This window comes from Podarcis bocagei, assembly GCF_964188305.1.
Source record: "Podarcis bocagei genome assembly, chromosome: 1".
Classification (NCBI taxonomy): Eukaryota; Metazoa; Chordata; class Lepidosauria; order Squamata; family Lacertidae; genus Podarcis; species Podarcis bocagei.
The window spans coordinates 71,235,804-71,255,504 of record NC_138125.1 but is presented as its reverse complement, the minus strand read 5'-3'; the positions used below and the strand labels follow the sequence as shown (position 1 = coordinate 71,255,504).

At 38.8% G+C, this 19,701-nt stretch overlaps 1 protein-coding gene across 2 annotated transcripts in view; it reads right to left on the bottom strand.

Moving 5' to 3' along the window:
* The window catches only part of SBF2 (SET binding factor 2), a 224,057-nt gene that overhangs the window by 112,335 nt on the left and 92,021 nt on the right, over positions 1-19,701 (bottom strand). For both annotated transcript variants that reach the window (XM_081194537.1, XM_081194538.1), the window contains exons 4-5: positions 2,973-3,086; positions 412-522 (exon numbers count right to left, since the gene is read on the bottom strand). In XM_081194537.1, the coding sequence (XP_081050663.1) occupies positions 412-522; positions 2,973-3,086 (225 nt within the window). The remainder of the gene's footprint in view (positions 1-411; positions 523-2,972; positions 3,087-19,701) is intronic.

Genomic DNA, 19,701 nt, shown 5'->3' with positions numbered 1-19,701 from the left:
GAAATCTGCATTATCATTGAAGACTATGTGGTAGGTCCACTGAAACAATGAACTACACCAGGACTGACCCAATAAAATCAAGTTCAAAGAACAGAAAAACTCCGCTCCCCAGTATCTCATGCAAACCAAGAAAAAACATAAAATATTTTGAAGCACTGGTAATAAAAAAGGTTGAATTCTACAGCAATGTTTCTGAATTCATACTATGCCTTGAAACAGGAATTTGAAATGACAGAATTAACCCTTTGACCTTATGGTGGAATGGAATTCTCGCTCTCTTTAGAAGACGGGCCACTGGGACATACTCAACTGAACTATGGTCCTCTATTAAATCAAAATATTTAAAGAATTTATTTTTTGCTTTCTTCATAAATCAAATTAGCTGAATAAATACCCTTTTTTCCTATTTACCTGTGACCCTCCAGCAGCAGGGACAAAGCACGAACAGAGATTTGCAATGATACTCTCCAGTGAAACATGCAGGTTGTCCACATACACAGTGTAGACCAAGCCAAGGCAAGCCTAAAACATGAAATAAAAATATATTACATTGCAACCGGGGGGAAAAGATAATACTAATAATTATTAGAAAATATACATCTGTAGTATAAGGAATGCAATTTTGGAATATTTATACATGAAAAAAATATTTTGCTTAATTAAAGTGCAATCTAAGGCTTTTGAGTTAGAACTATATAGCTTTATCAGTAGTATGTTTCCATAGTAGTAGTTTCACGCCTGGTTTTAGAACTGAAACCATATTGATAACCATGACTGATCTTTATGAGCAGTGAGAAAAGAGAATGTTGCTTTGCCTCTACCTGTCAGCAGCTTTTGATGCAATTGACCATGGTGTTCTTCTGAAGCAACTCAAGGAGATGGGAGTTGGTGGTAATGTGTTACATTAGTTCTGCTCTTACCTGCAGGGTTGCTACCAGACAGTTCTAGGAGATTGGTGCTTAGCACCATGGCTGGTTCCCATAGGGCTGCCCCACAAGAGTCGATTCTGTTTCCTTTTTCTATTGAGCATCTATATTAAAGAGTTGGGAGCCCTCGTCTGGGGGTTAGAGCATAGTTTCAGCAACATGCTGATGAACGCAGCTTTCTGCATTCCACTGAAATCAAGAAAGGCTGTGAAGATGTTGGGCAAGTGTCTAGAGGTAGTGATGGACTGGATAGAGTCCAATAAACTCAGCTTAAATCCTGCTAAGATGGAAGTGTTGTGGGGGGTGGTTCCTGTTTCTGGGAATTAGGTGTGTGATCCGTTCTGCGAGGTGACTGCACTCCCCTGTGAAGGAACAGGATCACAGTCTGGGCATACCCCTGGATTCCAACTTGTCACTAGAGTCTCAAGTGGCTTCTGTGGCTAGCAGAACTTATGCCCAGCTTATGATGGTTTGCTGTCTATGACCATTCCTGCAAGCGATAGTTTTGCTCAGTTGTCCATGCTCTAGTGACCTCCGATTTGGGATACTATAATACTTAGGGTTAACCTTTAAGGTGGTCTGGAAGCTGTAGCTATTGAAGAATGTGGCTGCTAGGCTAGTAAGTGGGGTAGCCCGATAGGACCATATATCACTGGTTCTGAAAACACTGCTCAGGTTGCAAGTACCAGGCCTAATTCAAGACATTAGTGCTAGCATCTAAAGCCCTTAACAGCTTGAGACCCAAGTACCTAAAACAGGGTTTTTCATAATATGAGCCAACTCAGACTGGATGGTTGGCAAGTGAGCCTTGTTGGTACAGCTGTCACTGGGAGCTGCTCTGACCCATGGCAGGGTTGTTTCAGTAGCAGTTCCCCATTTGTGGCCCTCCTGTCACCCTCATTACTGACTTGCAGGAGGAATTTGAAAACATCCCTGTTTGATGGCTGAAGGAAACTGTTCCTGGCACCCCTAAGATCAGCGGCTGGGCTGAGTTTTATTATGGATGTGCTCACCACCCTGGGTTCCTTCAGGAGGAGGAAGTTGAATGAATGAGGGGGGAAGAACTAATTTTTGAGTGACATAAGTATAAGGAAGGCTTTTTAAAGACGTTGCTGTTTGTGTACCGCATATGAGCCTCAGAAATAAAAGTTGCAGGCTGCAAGGCCAGCTACTGCTGAGGCTTTCCATACTAAACTTAAGGACTGCTATTAAGAAGCTCCATAGCTTGAGTTATCTAGAAGCTCAGTCTCAAAGTCGTGTGTAAGTAATAACATATTGGGCATAATCAAAAATATAGTCGTGTACTGCAAATTTTAAATAAAAACATTTTTTTATTAGTCTTGTGCCAAACATTTAACCATTTCATTTGGAGTGCAAAGAGTTTTGAGTGAGGCTGAAATATTTCCCCCACTTTGCTACCTAACCAGTTGCTTGTTTACTGAATCAGCTGTTGCATCAGAACCAGCATTAAGCTATGTAAGTGAATCAACTCAATTACTTTGACCAAACTAATTGCTCTGAAGTTTACATTTTTAGTTCTATATGAGTAGCTAGGAAATTCCAGGGCTAGAACCAGTTTGCGGCAGCTGCCTGTGGTGAGCCGTCAGAACTGCAGCTTGGATTATCATCTGGACAGGAAGGCTATAAAGGCTTCCTTTTGTGGGATGGGACCTTGCCTGAGCAAGATGCTCTTTCTGGTTTTGATGTGTTCTTTGGCTTCAACTCCTCTCTTGGTCCCTTGGTTCCAATTCACCAGTGCAACTCTGACAGTTGCCTATGGCTTAGCCCTGACATTAGGCTGGGATAACTAAATATTTATTTGGTATATATGTGCTTCTGAATATAATGCTTCTGTGAATAAAAAGTGCACAGCATTGATGTACCAGTGAAATGTGATTTGTATAAAATGCAGGCTATTTCTCCTTGTGCTGTCTAAATTCTCATAACAGTGTAAATATATTTCAGTTCAAGAATACTTGCCACTGTTACTTATCAAATATCCAACAATTTTGTACAATGGCACATTATAAATGACAGGTTCTTTACCCTGAAAATTTCTGGATAATCTAATCTGGACACCAACACCAGGCTTTTGGGAGCAAATACTTCTGCGGGCTGGATCAAACCTGTCTCCTCCTCTCCTTCTGTTTCTCTTGATCCCTATGAAAACAGACATACTTCAGTCAACAGATAAGATGGTGATCACCTTTTGGAGAAATAGTATTTTTTAAAATAAAACCCAAATATGTCCTAGAATTTAAAATAAAATATAGCTTTTATGAAAACATTAGAACTTTAAAGGAACTACCATGCAATTTGTACCTCACGGTTTCCAAGATGACTTATTGAAACAAGCAAATAAAATAGCTAAGCACAGTTTTTGCACAAAACACAAAGGGGAAACTTCTACTTTGAAAGCAAAAGCAACTCTGCTTCCTACAAGTTAGTCAAAAGCTCCTCTTTGAAGCTATCTCAACATAGCAGTTTTCAATAAAAGTGTGAACTCATGTAGCTCTATCTGTGAACTTATGATATTTCTAATCCTACCCATAGATTTCATCCTACATCATGTCATTCAGTAGACAGAATGCCAAGGGCAGTAGAGAATCACACCTCAACGGCCCACTGGGATTTGTTGGATTGGTCTCTCACTAATTACTACCCCAATCAGCTGTTGCTTCCTAGACAAGAGGACTGGGCAGGCCCCAAAAGCTGCAGGTAGGTGGTAAAGAGAGATTGGTATTTCAAAACATGAAACCTGAGTTCCAGTTTTGCTGACTGTCTCAAAAGGTTCTAGTACTGACCTCTGCAATTTTTATTCAAAATCATTATTTCTAGCAGTGTGACAGCAGCAAAACATGCTTTGGCTTGCACTGGATATGCCAGTAGTACTTGTTTGTAGCCTAGGAGTGGCAACCATTCTCAGGAGAATTCAAATACACATCAACTTGTTTCTTACTGTAGCTATCCTACCAGGAGAGGACACTGGGACCTACTATCCAAGCTAAAGGGCAGATTGAACTACTGGGCTATAGCAAAAGAGTACAAATGAAAAGGAAGTTTTTGTTCCTTCTACCTCACTGTTTACAATGCTCTGATGCCTGTTGACTGGAGCTGTCCATGAATAATTAAGCTGAATAATGAATGTCACTGGCATACACATTTGCTGTTTCTGTGATGTTTTCTTTGAATATTAATTGTTGTTGAGTTGCTGCTAACATAGCAGCCTGTATTAGCTAAATTAAGACTTTCAACTTTATTTTTTTATTAAAAAACCAATTTGAGTTCAAATAGGATTTTTAAATTCGAAAACATTACATTTTCAGGACCTTGAATGATCACAGCAAGCCATATCTCTACATCTATATGAGAGACAGGGATTTTCTTTTCAAACTGTATGGCATGAAAAATAAAAACAACCAGGGCTTCCGGGGTGGCACCACCGGCAATGGCGGATTCCCTCTGAACTGGAGGGACTAGCTCCGCAGGAAATGGGTCTTCTCCGCTACGGCGAAGCGGGGACCCTTTTAAAAATCACAGGCGGATGAAGCCTGTGACCATGGGACTCGACGGGCACCTTTAGTGCCCCCCAACCCGCTAAGGAACCCACTAACGGGCTCCGAAGTGAAGAGGGGGAAGTGGCGCGGTGCTGTGAGTCTGCTATTTCCGTGGAGCGAAGCCGCATAGCCGTTGCCGGAGAGCGCTGCCTTTTTCCTGGGACAATTTGGACTTTAAAATAAGCACCCGTGAGTACTTAGATTTTGAACAATTGGACATCAAATAAGGACTAGCGAGCAGGAAAGAATTGGATTTTAAAAACCTATTCTAATTTGGTACGGAACGGGAAGGTCTAAACAGGAAGTCTGCCTTTCGTTCTTTTGTAAACAGAATAAAGCAAAGACAATTTAAACTAGAGCTCAGAAAATTGTTTTTAAAAGATTGGATTTCACCATTTAAAATTGTGGAACCCCCCTTCGACAGCAGGAGAAGGGGGGATCTTTTTGGACTGTTTAAAGTGACTTTAAAGTAAAGTAACATTCCTCCGTCCTCATCCTGGAGCGGGGTGTCAGGACTGACGTTTGAAGTCCATTGACCAAAGACAAGTGTTTTTGACAGATAGCTAAAAGAAGAGAAACATAGGGATTCCACTGTTCCCTTTCGCATTTTAAAGGAATATATATGGACAAAGTATTTTAAAAAGGGAAACTTTGTTGCAAGAACAAATAGAAGTTTTCCCCCTAGAGGAAGTCTGTGAAACTGTAACTAACTCCAGGGAGCCGGCAGCTGTTACAGATTACAACCATGGGAACAGGCATCTGACCTTGCAGGACAATGTACCTTGCAGGACAATGTATTCAGAAGCTTTGTTGTGTGCTCTCTATAAAACAAATGCCCTACTGGAACAATTACATGAAAAGGTGAATTGGATGGCAACTTCGACTAGAAATTTTGAACAGGCAGTGGGAAAATATGGGGAGCCCACTCAGGAATTAAATCAGGAGTGTGTCTTGACAGAACAGGCCCAACAGGAATATGATTTTTCGGATTTGACAAATGAACTTGGAAAAAGCCAGATTTGGAAAGGAAAAGTTTGGCTCGGCTTGGAAATGGGGGGCTGGATTGACCCCCCTATGCTGGGATGTTTGGACTTTTCAAATATGGCAATGTGCCGTGAGATGTTTGGGACTGTGGGGGCTCTTAATTTTGGAGGGTCTTTGAAACACGCTTTTAAATACTACATGGAATTCAGTGTTGAACATGGAAAAGGGGCTGACCTGTCAAGAAGGGTTAAAAACATTGTCAAGCTTGAGTTACCACGAGCAAGAGATAAGGGAAAGTACAGTTACAAATATGAAGAAGAGCCGCGGAAGGGACATGGAAGAGACTTGAGGGCCTCGGATATAAGGTTGCCAGGTTAATGGGCTAGATTGACGGGATAATAAGGACTGACAAAACCCGGAACCAGGAGGAAGGGACGTTGGATGAAGATTGGATCTGTTTGTATCTCTTTTCTCTACCATTAGAACTGCTTTATAAAATTGATGAATGTTAGAAAAATGTTGGAATGAAATTATTTGGCTTTAGCAAAGATGTTCAAAGAATCATGAAAGAATATTATGGTTAAGAGAAGTTGGTAAGGATAAGATTTAAGTTTTAAGCTTTAAGGTTTATTTTATTATAGAAAGATAAGACTAAAACAGTTTAGGGTAATGCAATGACAGAATATTATGAAACATGGAAAGGATTTGCTGGGATAATTAATAACTAGGATACAAAGAAAGGGAGGAGGAGGAGGTCTAAGAAAGAAGGCAATGACAGTTAAGGATCTGAAAATAATGAATTTGTTTTTAAATGTTTTTAACGGTTTGCGATGTATTTTTGTATTTTTCTTTTTTTGTTTTTTGTGTGTCACTTTTTATATTTTGAATCTTTACTCATATGGTGGGAAGGGGTTTGCTTTTTTCTTTTTCTACTTTGTCAACTATTTTTGTTCTGTACCTTCTTCTGTTTCTATTTAATTTTTTATTTTTTGTAACATTTTGAAAATTTCAATAAATAATCGAAAAATAAAAACAACCAAACATGTTTAAAGGAACCTTATAGCAAGGACAGCTCACTTTTGTGTCAGAGTAAATGTATACATGTTTATCCTTTTTATTGGACCATAAAGTTATGGAAGAATGTACAAGTTGTTAAAATTACATTCAATGTCAGGCCAAACCCTGTTTTGTGTACCTCAGTTTGCTTATTCTCTTTTACTAATATGTTAGCTAATATGTTGGCAACCTATTTTGTACCTCTTCTTGTACAAAAGTGTATCATCTTTTGTAAAGTCAACCATCGTGATCCTTAACATACTGGTAAGGCCTATGAATGAGCTGACCGACTTGAATCTAGTAGCTTTAAATAGGAAGCTTCTCAGTAGTGAACAAGACACAGAGCTCACCTACACTTCTGCTTCTCCTGTACCTAGAAAGGACGGGTCTGACCGGTTTTTCGCTTGTCCCATGCTTTCTAGGCATGGGTCTGACTGGATTTGCCTTTGCCCCCCCATTTCCCCCTGGAAAAACCTGTTCTTTAGTGTTAAATCAGAACAAATGGAAATCTGTGGAAAACCTGATTCTGATTCAGTGCTAAACTGCAGGTTTTCCTGGGGGAAAGTGGAGGGTCAAACGGAAACTTCTGAATGTAAGCTAATCAAAGCTTATTAAGTCTTGTTGCCCTGAACAGTATTTGGTATAGCAGTGACTAATATCATTTTCACTTTGTACTATGCTGTGCTACAGGACTGTCAGCTATTATCAGTGAAAAATACTTTCTAAAATTGGATAAACATCTTGCTGTGGGAACCACCAATACATTTTAAAATAATTTAAGAGCAAACATTGCACAATGCTCTCTAGCAGTGTTTACAGCAATGGATATGCCCACAGTAAATCCTCTCAGAACATTTCTATTACCCAGTTTCAAAACCTTATTCAGATTCGATACATCAAGTAGGTAAGATGAATTGATTCTTACAAGCAGACTTATCTATAATTAGTATGGAGATCAGCTTTATACTACATTAGGAGAAAAAGAAAAAAGAGCTAGAAATAGCTAACAGAACCACAATTATTATTTACATTGCTTAAGTAAAATCTGACTTAATTCCAGTCATTCTCATTGTTTGCTAAGTTACTTCTTTTTATAGAAAACAGTTTTATATCTAGTAAAAATAGATAGTGGAAACAGTTGGAGATTAGTGTTTCACTTAAAGGGAAAAAACCCAAACAACACCCTAACAATCACCTAATACATCAGGTAGGTAGCCGTGTTGGTCTAAGGCAGTAGAAATATATTTTAAAAAATTAAAAAAATTGTCCAGTAGCACCTTAGAGACCAACTATGTTTGTTCTTGGTATGAGCTTTTGTGTGCATGCATAGTTCTTCAGATACACATTGAAATACATTGTTTTCTTTTACTAAATCAAATTATGAAAAACAGTCCACATGTCTACAAAGGTGAATTTTGATAAGATTCTCTGGCACTGCAAGTTAGGATTGAGATCACACTGGGTTCTACTTGAGTTCTTTTGGTGAAATACCAGTAGGTGGCACTGGAGATTCTTACAGCAAGTACTTCCAGGCTTCCTTCATATAGGGATGACCCATGACACATAGGAGTGGCTTGGAAGACTTTTAAATTCTGTTCAACTTAGTCATTTCTTTCAGCTGGGTACTCCTACAAAAACCATGCTATTTGAAGGTAAAACAAACAGATGTGAAGGAACCGTACACTAATCTTCCATGCGCTGCATCGTTTCCCATCTTGCTACCAAGAGTAAGAGTGACAAACATCTGTGTGGCACAACAAAATCAGTGAACCTTTGTTTCACTACCAGCAGAAATGAAAAGTACCGTAATTTTCCTACAAACAACTTGTAACAGACAGTGTGAATAAGAAGAACTGCATGACCTATACAGCATTTGAATGAAAACTCTTGTATGGTTCAACAGGAATCTCTTCTCTGTCAAAAGTATATTTTGGATTTGAATGGGAAGATATGGAGGACATATTATTTTATCTTTGTCAGAGAGCAGAGAATGTAATCTGCACTGCAGTTTAACTGTAAATTAGGAAACAATCCCATGGAAAACAAGCCCTCCCCAATGAACAATGCCTTCTGCCTGTAGAGATTCAGTTTCACGGATCAAAGGACCCTTTCAGATGTTTTTATTCGTGGCACCCTCTCTGTAGAATTACCTCCCATCTAAACTAAAGCCAATGCTAACTCTGATGCCATTCTGGTACAGTGGTACCTCAGGTTAAGTACTTAATTCGTTCCGGAGGTCCGTTCTTAACCTGAAACTGTTCTTAACCTGAAGCACCACTTTAGCTAATGGGGCCTCCCACTGCCGCCGCACCGCCAGAGCACGATTTCTGTTCTCACCCTGAAGCAAAGTTCTTAACCCAAGGTACTATTTCTCGGTTAGCAGAGTCTGTAACCTGAAGTGTATGTAACCTGAAGCATATGTAACCTGAGGTACCACTGTACTTCCTTTAAAAACACATTTATTTTCTCAGGTCTCTGTTACAAGTTAATTGTATTAATTTAACTCTGCCCTGGCCTAATGGCTGATGTTTTTATTTTGTATTATAATTTAGAGAGAGAGAGAGAGAGAGAGAGAGAGAGAGAGAGAGAGAGAGAGTGTTTTACTGTACACCACCTTGCAATTTCAAATGAAAGGTGGCATATTTATATATTCCAATAAATATTTAAAAATGGGAAGAGAAAAGGCTTTTATGTCCATAATGTTTCCGATTTTTTTTTTAGAAAAGGGAATCAAGCTAGATCCTGAAGGCATAGTTTCAAATAGCTAGGTCCAAATCTGAGAGAAAAGATCCATATTTTTCATTAAATGGAGCTGGTTAAAAACCAGTGATTAAACACAAGTCTTATTGCCTGACACTGTTATGTAGTTTCCTAACAAAGCAATGTATTTTTTTTGCAGACATTGCATATGGAGCCTATAAAGTTAACATCTGCACGTCTTACTGTTGCACATGTAAAATTATGTGTAGATATAATACATCCTAATGTGTTCAGAAAATATTGTACGTTTATTGAAAGTATGTTTATCTTTGTGGATTTGTATTAGTCTGGTTACATGCTGTTCCGCTTCTGCGTGGCATTTCTTGAAGTCTGAGCAACAGAACAAACCACGTGCTCAGCAAAAAAATCAGAAGCATTTTGACAAATATTATATGGCTATGGTGCAAGATGTCATCACTAAAGATAAGGTATTATAAATGGCTTTTTAAAATGCAATTAGTTACATATTTTTGCATAAAAGGACAACTGCAAGAAATCTAGCTAGAGGAAGCCTAAACTTTTCAATTCACATTGAAAAGAGTGTCATCATTCCCTAATTCCAGCATTTCAACCATGCTTACCCATGCAAAATTTCTATCACAGAATTCTCTTTTTGTGGGAAAAGTGAGATTTACCCACATTTATTCCTTCACAAAGAAATGAGCCAACTGCATAGACAGATCTCATTACCTTACAAAATGCTAAGCAGAGGAGATGGCTGCACTTCAAAAAGCTATTAGTAAGCACTTTGTAGAACCAATTACAAAAGCCCATATATGGTAATTAAAGCAAACATTGCACAAAGTTTATACTAGCCACAATCAAAGCCAAAGAATGATACATGTTCTTTCATTTCCAACATTCCTGGCATTGTTTCACTAAGTGACACAATAAACTGTAGACAACGTTCTGAATTTCCAGTGATTGTACACTCCCTTTTCCCTGCCAACTAATTTCTTCATATCTCTGATATGCTATTTACAGGATCATGCTTAATTACAAGTAGGAAGAAATGACAATGCACAAACTATACAATCAGCATTATCCACAAAGGTACAAAACATTACAACTTAAAACAAATTCCCCCTTTAATTTCTGGGAAATGTGCTCTGAAAATGTCCAAGACCAGTGACCTATTGATAATACAATCTCACTAAATCAGAATGGGCTTGTTCACATAGCACATTGCACCATAATTTTAAACAAGCTATGATTTCTCTTCTCATGAGGTGGCCAAAGTATTGGAGCCTCAGCTTCATCATCTGTCCTTCCAGTGAGCATTCAGGGCTGATTTCCTTAAGAATGGATAGGTTTGATCTTCTTGCAGTCCACTGGACTCTCAAGAGTCTCCTCCAGCACCATAATTCAAAAGCATCAATTCTTCGGCGATCAGCCTTCTTTATGGTCCAGCTCTCACTTCCATACGTCACTACTGGGAAAACTATAGCTTTAACTATATGGACCTTTGTCGGCAAGGTGATGTCTCTGCTTTTTAAGATGCTATCTAGGTTTGTCATTGCTTGAAAAGAAGACTCCCTGGAAAAGACTCTGATGTTGGGAAAGATTGAGGGCACAAGGAGAAGGGGACGACAGAGGACGAGATGGTTGGACAGTGTTCTCGAAGCTACCAACATGAGTTTGACCAAACTGCGGGAGGCAGTGGAACACAGGAGTGCATTTGTGCATACTGTTCAAACGTTTCTGTGGTGCTCCTTCCCCACTCCGTTGCTGCAGCACCATGAACAAAAGAGGGGGGGAGTCTAATTTGTCATGTTGTCTGAACCCAGGTTCATGGTTTGTTTCTCTCCAAACAAACCACAAGCTCAATTTCAGACACTTTGACAAGCAAAACTTGGGCTTCTTTTTCTGCAACACTTTTCTGCTGTGAGCACTGGCAGCATTCTGTGGGTTCACAATAAACCATAGTTTGTTTTAATTATGGCTTAATGTGACGTACAAACTGGGCCAGTGTATGCTCTCTCTTTATTATGTTTTGAAAAAATGAAACATTAGAGAAATGTTTTTTAAAGCATTAACTACTAGAGGAATTTTGTTTCTGTAGAAACTACCAAGAAAGAGAAGGGGGGAGGAAGGATGCTGATTCACCAAAGAATGGCAGACAAATTGCATTTTAGCATGGGATTTGGGAACGTATTTTGCAATTCCTGTGCATCCTGGGTGAATAGTACTATTAATTATGTCTAAGATAAATGATAACCTCTTGCCTTTAACAGTCTCCAGCCAATATATCTGACCTGCTGCTAGGAAATTATTTTATCTCTGTTTTAAGTTATAAATTTATCTTGGTGTTTATTGCCCTCTGTGTCACACTACTGAACACATAACTGTGGTTACTCCTTAAATTTCTGCATTCTAAAATACTCTATAGAACGGGATGTTCTGTGGTGGAAAAACCATGGAGATTACTTGAAATATGTAGCTGTAGGGGTAGAGCCATTAAAACATATTGAAATCAATCCTTATGAGGAATGGTTGAGAGAGCTGGATATGTCTAGCTTAGAGAAGAGAAGACTGAGAGGTGATATGATAGACATCTTCAACTATATGAAAGGCTGCCATATGGAAGATGAAACAAGCTTGTTTTCTGCAGCTCCAAAGGCTGGAATCCGAATCAATGGATTCAAATTACCAAAAAAATGAGATTCTCACTTAAACATTAGGAAAAACTTTCTGATGGTAAGAGCTGTTCGACAGTGCAATGGAATACCTTGGAAGGTGGTGGACTTTCCTTCATTGGAAGGTTTTAAACAGAGGCTGGGATTCTTTAGTTGTGATTCCTGTATTACAAGGGGTTGGACTAGATGATCCTTGTGGTCACTTCCAACTCTACAATTCTAGGATTATGGAATCTCAAAACAATTTATTTCAATTCAAGGTTTTGTAGATAAAATGAAGGAAAAATGTTTTTCTACATCTGCAAAAAAACCTACTTAAATTTTTCGGCACCTTAACAATAATTCCACATATGGTAACACATTTCTCATTTGTTCAAGCTGATTCTGCTGAACTTCTCCAGTAGTACAACAAAATCACCTTACCTAAATATTTTAGATTTAGGGAAAGAATATTATTGTTCAGATAGGCTCATCTTTTTTAAAATGAATACAGAGAGCTATCCTCTATTAGCATATACCATGTATGAAGCCAATGAATTTGCAGCATCCACCACCCAACTGATCCCCCGCCCACTTCCTCCAGTGGGAGCTTCTGCTCAATCCGAGTGCCGACTATAAAGAACCACCCTCCTAGATCTGGCCAAAGGCCCATCAAGGCCAACATTTTGTCTTCACAGTGGTCAACCAGATGTCTACAGGAAAGTGTGCAAGCAGGTAATGAGCACAACAATGCTCTCTCCCTTTGTGATTATCAGGAACTGGTATTCACAATCATACTGTCTTCAGCCTTACAGAAAGAACATCCAAGTAGGCTGTGGACTCCATTGGAGGTTTTCAAGCAGAGGTTGGATACCATGTCATGTCTTGGATGATTTAGCTAAGATTCCTGCATTGCAGGGGGTTGCACCCTTGGGGTCACTTCCAACTCTGAAATTCTATGATTCCATGGTTTTTTTTAAAAAAAAAACAACCACCCAAGTTGGTGACCATCATTACATCTTGTGGGAGTATATTCCATAATTTAACTATGTGGTGTGTGAAGTACTTACTGGTTTGTCCAAAATTATTTATTATTATATTAGTTATTAAATTTCTATACCGCCCTTCACCTGAAGACTGCAGGGCGATTTACAATATAAAAACACAAAAATACATACCATAATAACAAACAAAAACAGGACCCCACAGTATTTATTATTATTATTCCCAAGCTCCAGTATTATAAGGGAGAAGTGCTATCCACTTTCTACACACCATGCTTATTTTTATGCCCCTCTCTGTCTCCTCTTATCTCACCTTTTCTCTAAACTGAAAATTTCCAAATGCCATAAACTTTCTTCATACGAAAGTTGCTCCAGCCCCTTGATCATTTTAACTGTGCTTTTCTGGAGGAGTGATGCAGAAGCATGAGCTTGAGACCACATAGCCTTTTTGAGGTGAGAAGACCAGAATTTTACACAGCATCCCATGCAGTCACACCATAGATTTGTGTGACAACATTATGATATTGGCAATTTTATATTTATTCCTGTTCCTAATGATTCCTAGCATAGAATTTGCCTTTTGAACACCAGCTGCATAAATGAAATTTGCCCTTTCATTTGTGGAAATCCTACTCATAATCCAACCCAATGTATGGTTTAATTGTTGTTTTGCTATTATATAATCGTATTTATTAACTGTATAGCTTGATTTTACTGTTGCAATTTGATTCTAGCTGATATTGTAAGCTACAACGGGTTCAATTTGAAGATAAGCAAGATATAATTTTATTTAATTTTTGCAACAACAACGGTGTCTAAAAATTGAAAGAAAGGACCTATTTTTCATAAAGACTTCTTATTAAGCAACGATGTAAAATTCCTGCAAAGCCTTGGACTGCAAAAATTACTTTGCAACATAATTAATACAAGTCTTCTAAGCACATTTAGAGCACGTAAAATACGGTACTTAGTAAGAATGTGATTAACAATTCCAATGTGATAAAGCAATCAAAGAAATTCCTAGAAAACCAAAGCTAGTCACATATACAAACAGAGGTATTACCGGCCATGTCATTATCAGAAGTCACAGCCTAAAAGGATAATCTGATTAAACACATGACTTTCAAACTACTTTATTGTGAGCACTAACAGTATATGCATTCTCTGAACACACAGTGTAAAGCGAGAAGTCCATAGCCAGTTAATCTTTTGGTTCCAGTTTAGAAATGCATTCTCTCTCACAAGAAGACCAATGCAATACTCCATGTTCAAGAATACTTTTGGGGAAAAATATTTGATTTGATGGTACATGTATTCACCCCAAACACAATGGGAATAGCCACCCTCCTAAGTCTTCCATATGTCAGTTAGATGGATCAGGGGGAGCCAAGGTGGTTACCTCCAGATGTTGTAGTTCTTATTAAACTGTGAATTACTCAGACTTGAAAGAAATGAACATAGCTCAGCAATATTGCTTCAGTCAGATCAACACAAACAATTCAAGGAACTGAAAACAAAACCTTGGATCTCTCTCTCTCTCTCTCTCTCTCTCTCTCTCACACACACACACACACAGAGAGAGAGAGAGAGAGAGAGGAGCTGATAATACCAAGGTCGAATTCAATTCTCATATGGGACTGTGACATAGTTCTGTACCACAGGTTGGACTAAATGATCCTCAGGGTCCTTCCAACTCTACGATTCTATGATTCCACTTCAGCTTGGACAGCAGGAGGCACTTTTTAATAAAAGTAAAAAACCCCCAAAATATAGTAATTGTAATAACTATTTTAAATATTTAATTTCTATAACTTGATCACTGTTGTCCATGTGCTAGTAACTTCCATATTACTACAATGTGGTCTATGTGGGACTTCCCTTGACCTGTAAACTGCAGCTAGTGCAACATGCAGTGTCTCAGCTGCTCACTAAGGCTGACTATTACAGTACCATCATATTATTCTGCTACTACATTGGCCTCCAAGTAGCTACTGTTCTAAGTACAAATTCCTCTTAAGCACTTCTCAAATTTACCATCTCAGTGTAGTTTTTCTGCCTGAAATATGCAGTACAAAAATATGAGATAATGATGATAAAGACTCATCATCATCATCAACATACTTCTTACCCATCCCTCACCACAAGGTCCCAGGGCAGGTCACAGCGATTTAAGAATACAGTATTTATGTATGGCCTATGAACTATGTTATCAGTAGGTATTTCATGCTAGCGAGGAGGAAGAGGCAATGTCACCTTTATCAATTCTGTTTTGCACTTGGTTTCAGTGACTTTTGCTGCCAACCAATGGAGGATGGCATGGCAACATGCACTGCTGACCTTGCGTCCCAGCACCACATGCTGTTACTGGTTAGAGAAAAGGGTGGGAAGCAAGGCAGCAGATGCAGCGGAAGCATATCTGATGATCCTGACACTATGCATATACTGTTTCGAGCTCCCTGCTGCCTTGCCCCTCTCCCTCTTGATAACTGGCAGCAGTGTGCAGTGTTAGGAAGCCAGATCAGCAACACAATCCCACCCATGCCACTACTGTAGCCAACTTAGCAAAACAAAAGTCTGAAGTTTTGTAAATTCTTCTTCATTCATCTCAGGTCCCTAGCCCCTGTACCCAAGTTTCTGAAATTTTACAGGTTACTTCCTTAGGAACACTCTACAATGTATGCCATTATCATACTAAAATCCTAAGAAAAAAACCTAGCACAAACCTCCCTGAATCAATAACTCCCAAGCAATTCATAAATTAATATAAGCCAGTCTTCTGAAATTTGGCACCTTTCTTAGCTGGGGGCATCTCTATGATGTACACTATTTTAATATAAATTGGACACAAAACAACAGGGGATATTAAATGCATCATTTTTAACCACTCTAAACTGTAAGGGTTGTCTTTCCAGGAAATTCACTGCACCAATTGTTCTGAAATTTGGCAGTATTCATCCCTCACAAGGGTTTTTTTTAAACAAGGAGTTTCATTGTTTAAAAAAAATAGATTGAAGGGTGCCCAACAGAAAGATTCCTGAGCTACTTACAAACAGCAAGGTAAACTATGCCTGCAAATATCCAATTGTGTCAAAAAGAGGGGTAAGTTATAGGCATTTTTATTTTCCTACAATAGTGAATGAGAGAAGGCATGAAGCTTCATTTTTTCCAAATTGAGATATGAACCCAGGCTGAATTAGGAAGTTTTCAAAATGCTTTATAACAAGTCAGGTAGTTTTTCAAAGAACCAAATCTGGGTCTCAACTGAATAAGTGTATTCTGTGCTGAAAACTATAGGAAAAATTAAAGTGATGTAAACAGATAAAGACATATTCCCCCTAAAATTAACTATATTAAACATCAGAGAGCTCATGACACTGCCTTCTGAAATATACTCTAAGACATCCAAACAATGAGATTTTTCTTCAAGTCTTTTATGCATGATGACAGCAAGTGCTCCAAAATGAAACAGGCAGCAGTTTGTTCTCTGGTGGTCTCCATTTTTTGCTGATTATTATTCCCAATAGCAACCAATCTACTTGGCTGATTTAAAGTGAGAGATGACATAGTGAAGCCCAGAAATGGGATAATATGTCAATTAGGAACATATTCAGAGATTAAAAGCGAAGAAAAAGCTGTGTGCTAACACCATGTGTGTCAAGAGTAATTTTTAATAATTTGCCATATCCTTTCTGTCATAAACTGTGTCTCATCTACATCAGTTGTAACAGATGAAGATGGGAATGCTTTAAAATTAATCTCATACATATAGCTCAAAGTCACAGTTCCCTCAGCTAGTTTGTACTTTAATACTATCATGTGAATAAGCTTTTAGCAGTAGAGTTCATATTAAAGACACAGTCTTCACATGTCAAGCAAAGGAAAACAACAATTTTTTTAAAATTAATGAGCTACTTATTAAAATATTCAAGACAACTAGGTCAAGCAGAAGCAAACACAAGGTTGGAATAATATCCTAATCTATTTTAAGTGCTTAAACTTTGTATACTATTAATGTAAAATGGATTGTATTTAAAGTAAATGTATGGGGGGAGCATACTTTAGTACACTATGTGCAGGCTTGGCTGACAAATATTTCATCTTAATGCAGTAGAAGACATGTTCTGGATCAGTCTGACCTTGAACAGAGAATAACCAAGCTAAAGCTAGTAAACCCTCTCACATCTAAAATGAGTAGAAAATCAGATTTAAATTTAAAATATTTACATCAACCACAATCAATTTATGAAGAAGCAATTTCATAAAATATTTCCATTGATTTTTATGACATTAATGAGCTCATACATTTTCCTGAAAAAATTGTGTTCACACAACATGTTTAGCATATATGCTTTACATTATTTGTATAAATTATTAATGGAACACCAAAGAATTCAAACAATGCAGATGAGTTTCTGAACTGCTTATAAGACAAATTAACAGTTTAAAAGACAGAAAGAGAGGTTCTCAAAGGTGCAGTACAAAATAATATATCAGTGTAACATGAATCATGTGTCATAGCTCTTCTTTAGTGGCAACTGATTTAATCCATTTAAACTGTTTAGGAACTTGTGGCCTTCCAAATGTTGTTGTTCATACTACAATTCTGCTCAGCCTAGCCAGCAAAGCAAACATTCAGGGATTATGAGAGCCATAGTCCGAAATCTGGAGGGTATCCTGTTACCTACACTTGGGTTAAACTCATTGCTGCTGAAAAAAATAAAATAATTTGCATTTGGCCAATCATCATCCTCCGTATACTTCTGAGATCCCTTCCTAGCAGTTAAATGCTAATCATGATAAAATTATGACTCTCTACTGCCTAAGCAATGAGCATCACATAGGAGACATGTGGAAGCCAGACACTTTTAATCCAATTAATCTAGGATACATACAATCAGTAAACAAATGTGAATCACTTATGTCATAAAGTGAGCAAACACAAAATAGAACTTTCCCACATGTTTAGAGCAAACACAGACACATGAAAATATTTTAAAAATACCTTGTTAATCCATTTTTTAAATCTCAATAAACGAACCTGAAGTGTTCCCACAACCACAAATGTACATTAAAACCGTCCATCCTGCTTCAAACTATTTTTTTCTGAGAGACAAAAAACAAAACAAAAAACCCAGCAACTTCTGCTTTGAATCCAAAAAAGTTGGTTTACTCCATTTGTTATGGGTGTTTTGTTTGCAGCTCAAACACTTCAGCTCAAATTCCTACTTGGTTGGCCAATTTGGATGGTCTGGTTGACCTTAAACAAATTGAAATTTCTCTGAGATTATGCTTCATTTTAATGTTCTCTTTAGATTACGGTATGTGGGTAAGTACACATGTAGGCTCTGCTTCTCTCCTGCAGGCAACAATTCCTGAAATTCCCAAACTGAAACCAAGCCCAAGGTCATGTAATAGTGCATAGAATAGTATAAAGCCCTTACTTGGAAATGCCTTTTTTCTAGGATGCGGGGAGACTAATTTTTCACTAGGAAATAATAATAATAATAATAATAATAATAATAATAATAATAATAATAATAATAATAATTCTTATTTATACCCCGCCCTCCCCAGCCAAGGCCGGGCTCAGGGCGGCTAACAAGCAATAATAAAAACAAGTTGAATGAATACAACTTAAAAGCAAGATTAAAAATACAACATTAAAATATTGAAACATTAAAATATTAAAATGCAGCTCCATCACAGGAGGAGAAAGGAAAAAGAGAAAAGAAAGACGGGGAGGGAATCAAATTGGTTCCAAGCCAAGGGCCAGGCAGAACAACTCTGTCTTACAGGCCCTGCGGAAAGAAATCAGATCCTGCAGAGCCCTGGTCTCATGAGGCAGAGCGTTCCACCAGGCTGGAGCCAGTGCTGAAGAGGCCCTGGCTCTGGTTGAAGCCAATCTAACTTCCTTAGGGCCCGGGACCACTAGGGTGTTGCTATTTATGGATCTTGAGACTCTCCGTGGAGCATACCGGGAGAGGCGGTCCCGCAGGTACGAGGGTCCTAGGCCGTGAAGGCCTTTAAAGGTCAAAAGCAGCACCTTAAATCTGACCCTGTACTCCACTGGTAGCCAGTGCAGCTTGAAAAGCACTGGGTGAATATGCTCCCATGGCAGAGACCCCGTGAGGAGCCTCGCTGCAGCATTCTGCACCTGCTGGAGTTTCTGGGACAGCTTCAAGGGCAGCCCTGCGTAGACCAGAATTAAAGTATATGTGTCAGGGAACTGCCATCAGCTCAGAGGCGAGAGGTGGAAGGGCAGTTGGGTTACAGGGAACCTCCGAAGATCGTGCAAAGCAGCTCTTCCTCCGGAGAGGAGGGAAGCCCCACCTCCAGCGGGGAAGGGATGCAGGGATCGGAAGATGCTAGAGAGAGCTGCAACACCGAGCCTGAGCAAAGCAGGGGGGAGGCAAGTCCCCCTTTGCCAGCGCCCTCTCTGCGCAGTCGGCTTACGCGCAGAGAGGGGAGGAGAAGGATGGGGGTCAAAAGACTGTTATGCTGGGGAAAGTTTAAGGACCGCCCACTCCCAGATTCTGCTAGTGATTGAGCAGACATGGACATGAGACGCTCGGCAGTGTAAATGTTTTTGTACAGATAATAAAGCCTGGAAAAGACCGGTGAGAGTCTTGCCAGTTCGCTCTCGAGCAACCACGCAGGCACATAACAATATGGAAATGTAAAGCAGTTTACTGAAACACAGTTTACAAAGATAGAACAAAATAAATTAGAGAGAGAAAAGAATCAGACTGCTTTAATGTGACCCTGTTGGCAAGCGTAGCGGCCAGTTTGAAATTTTGTA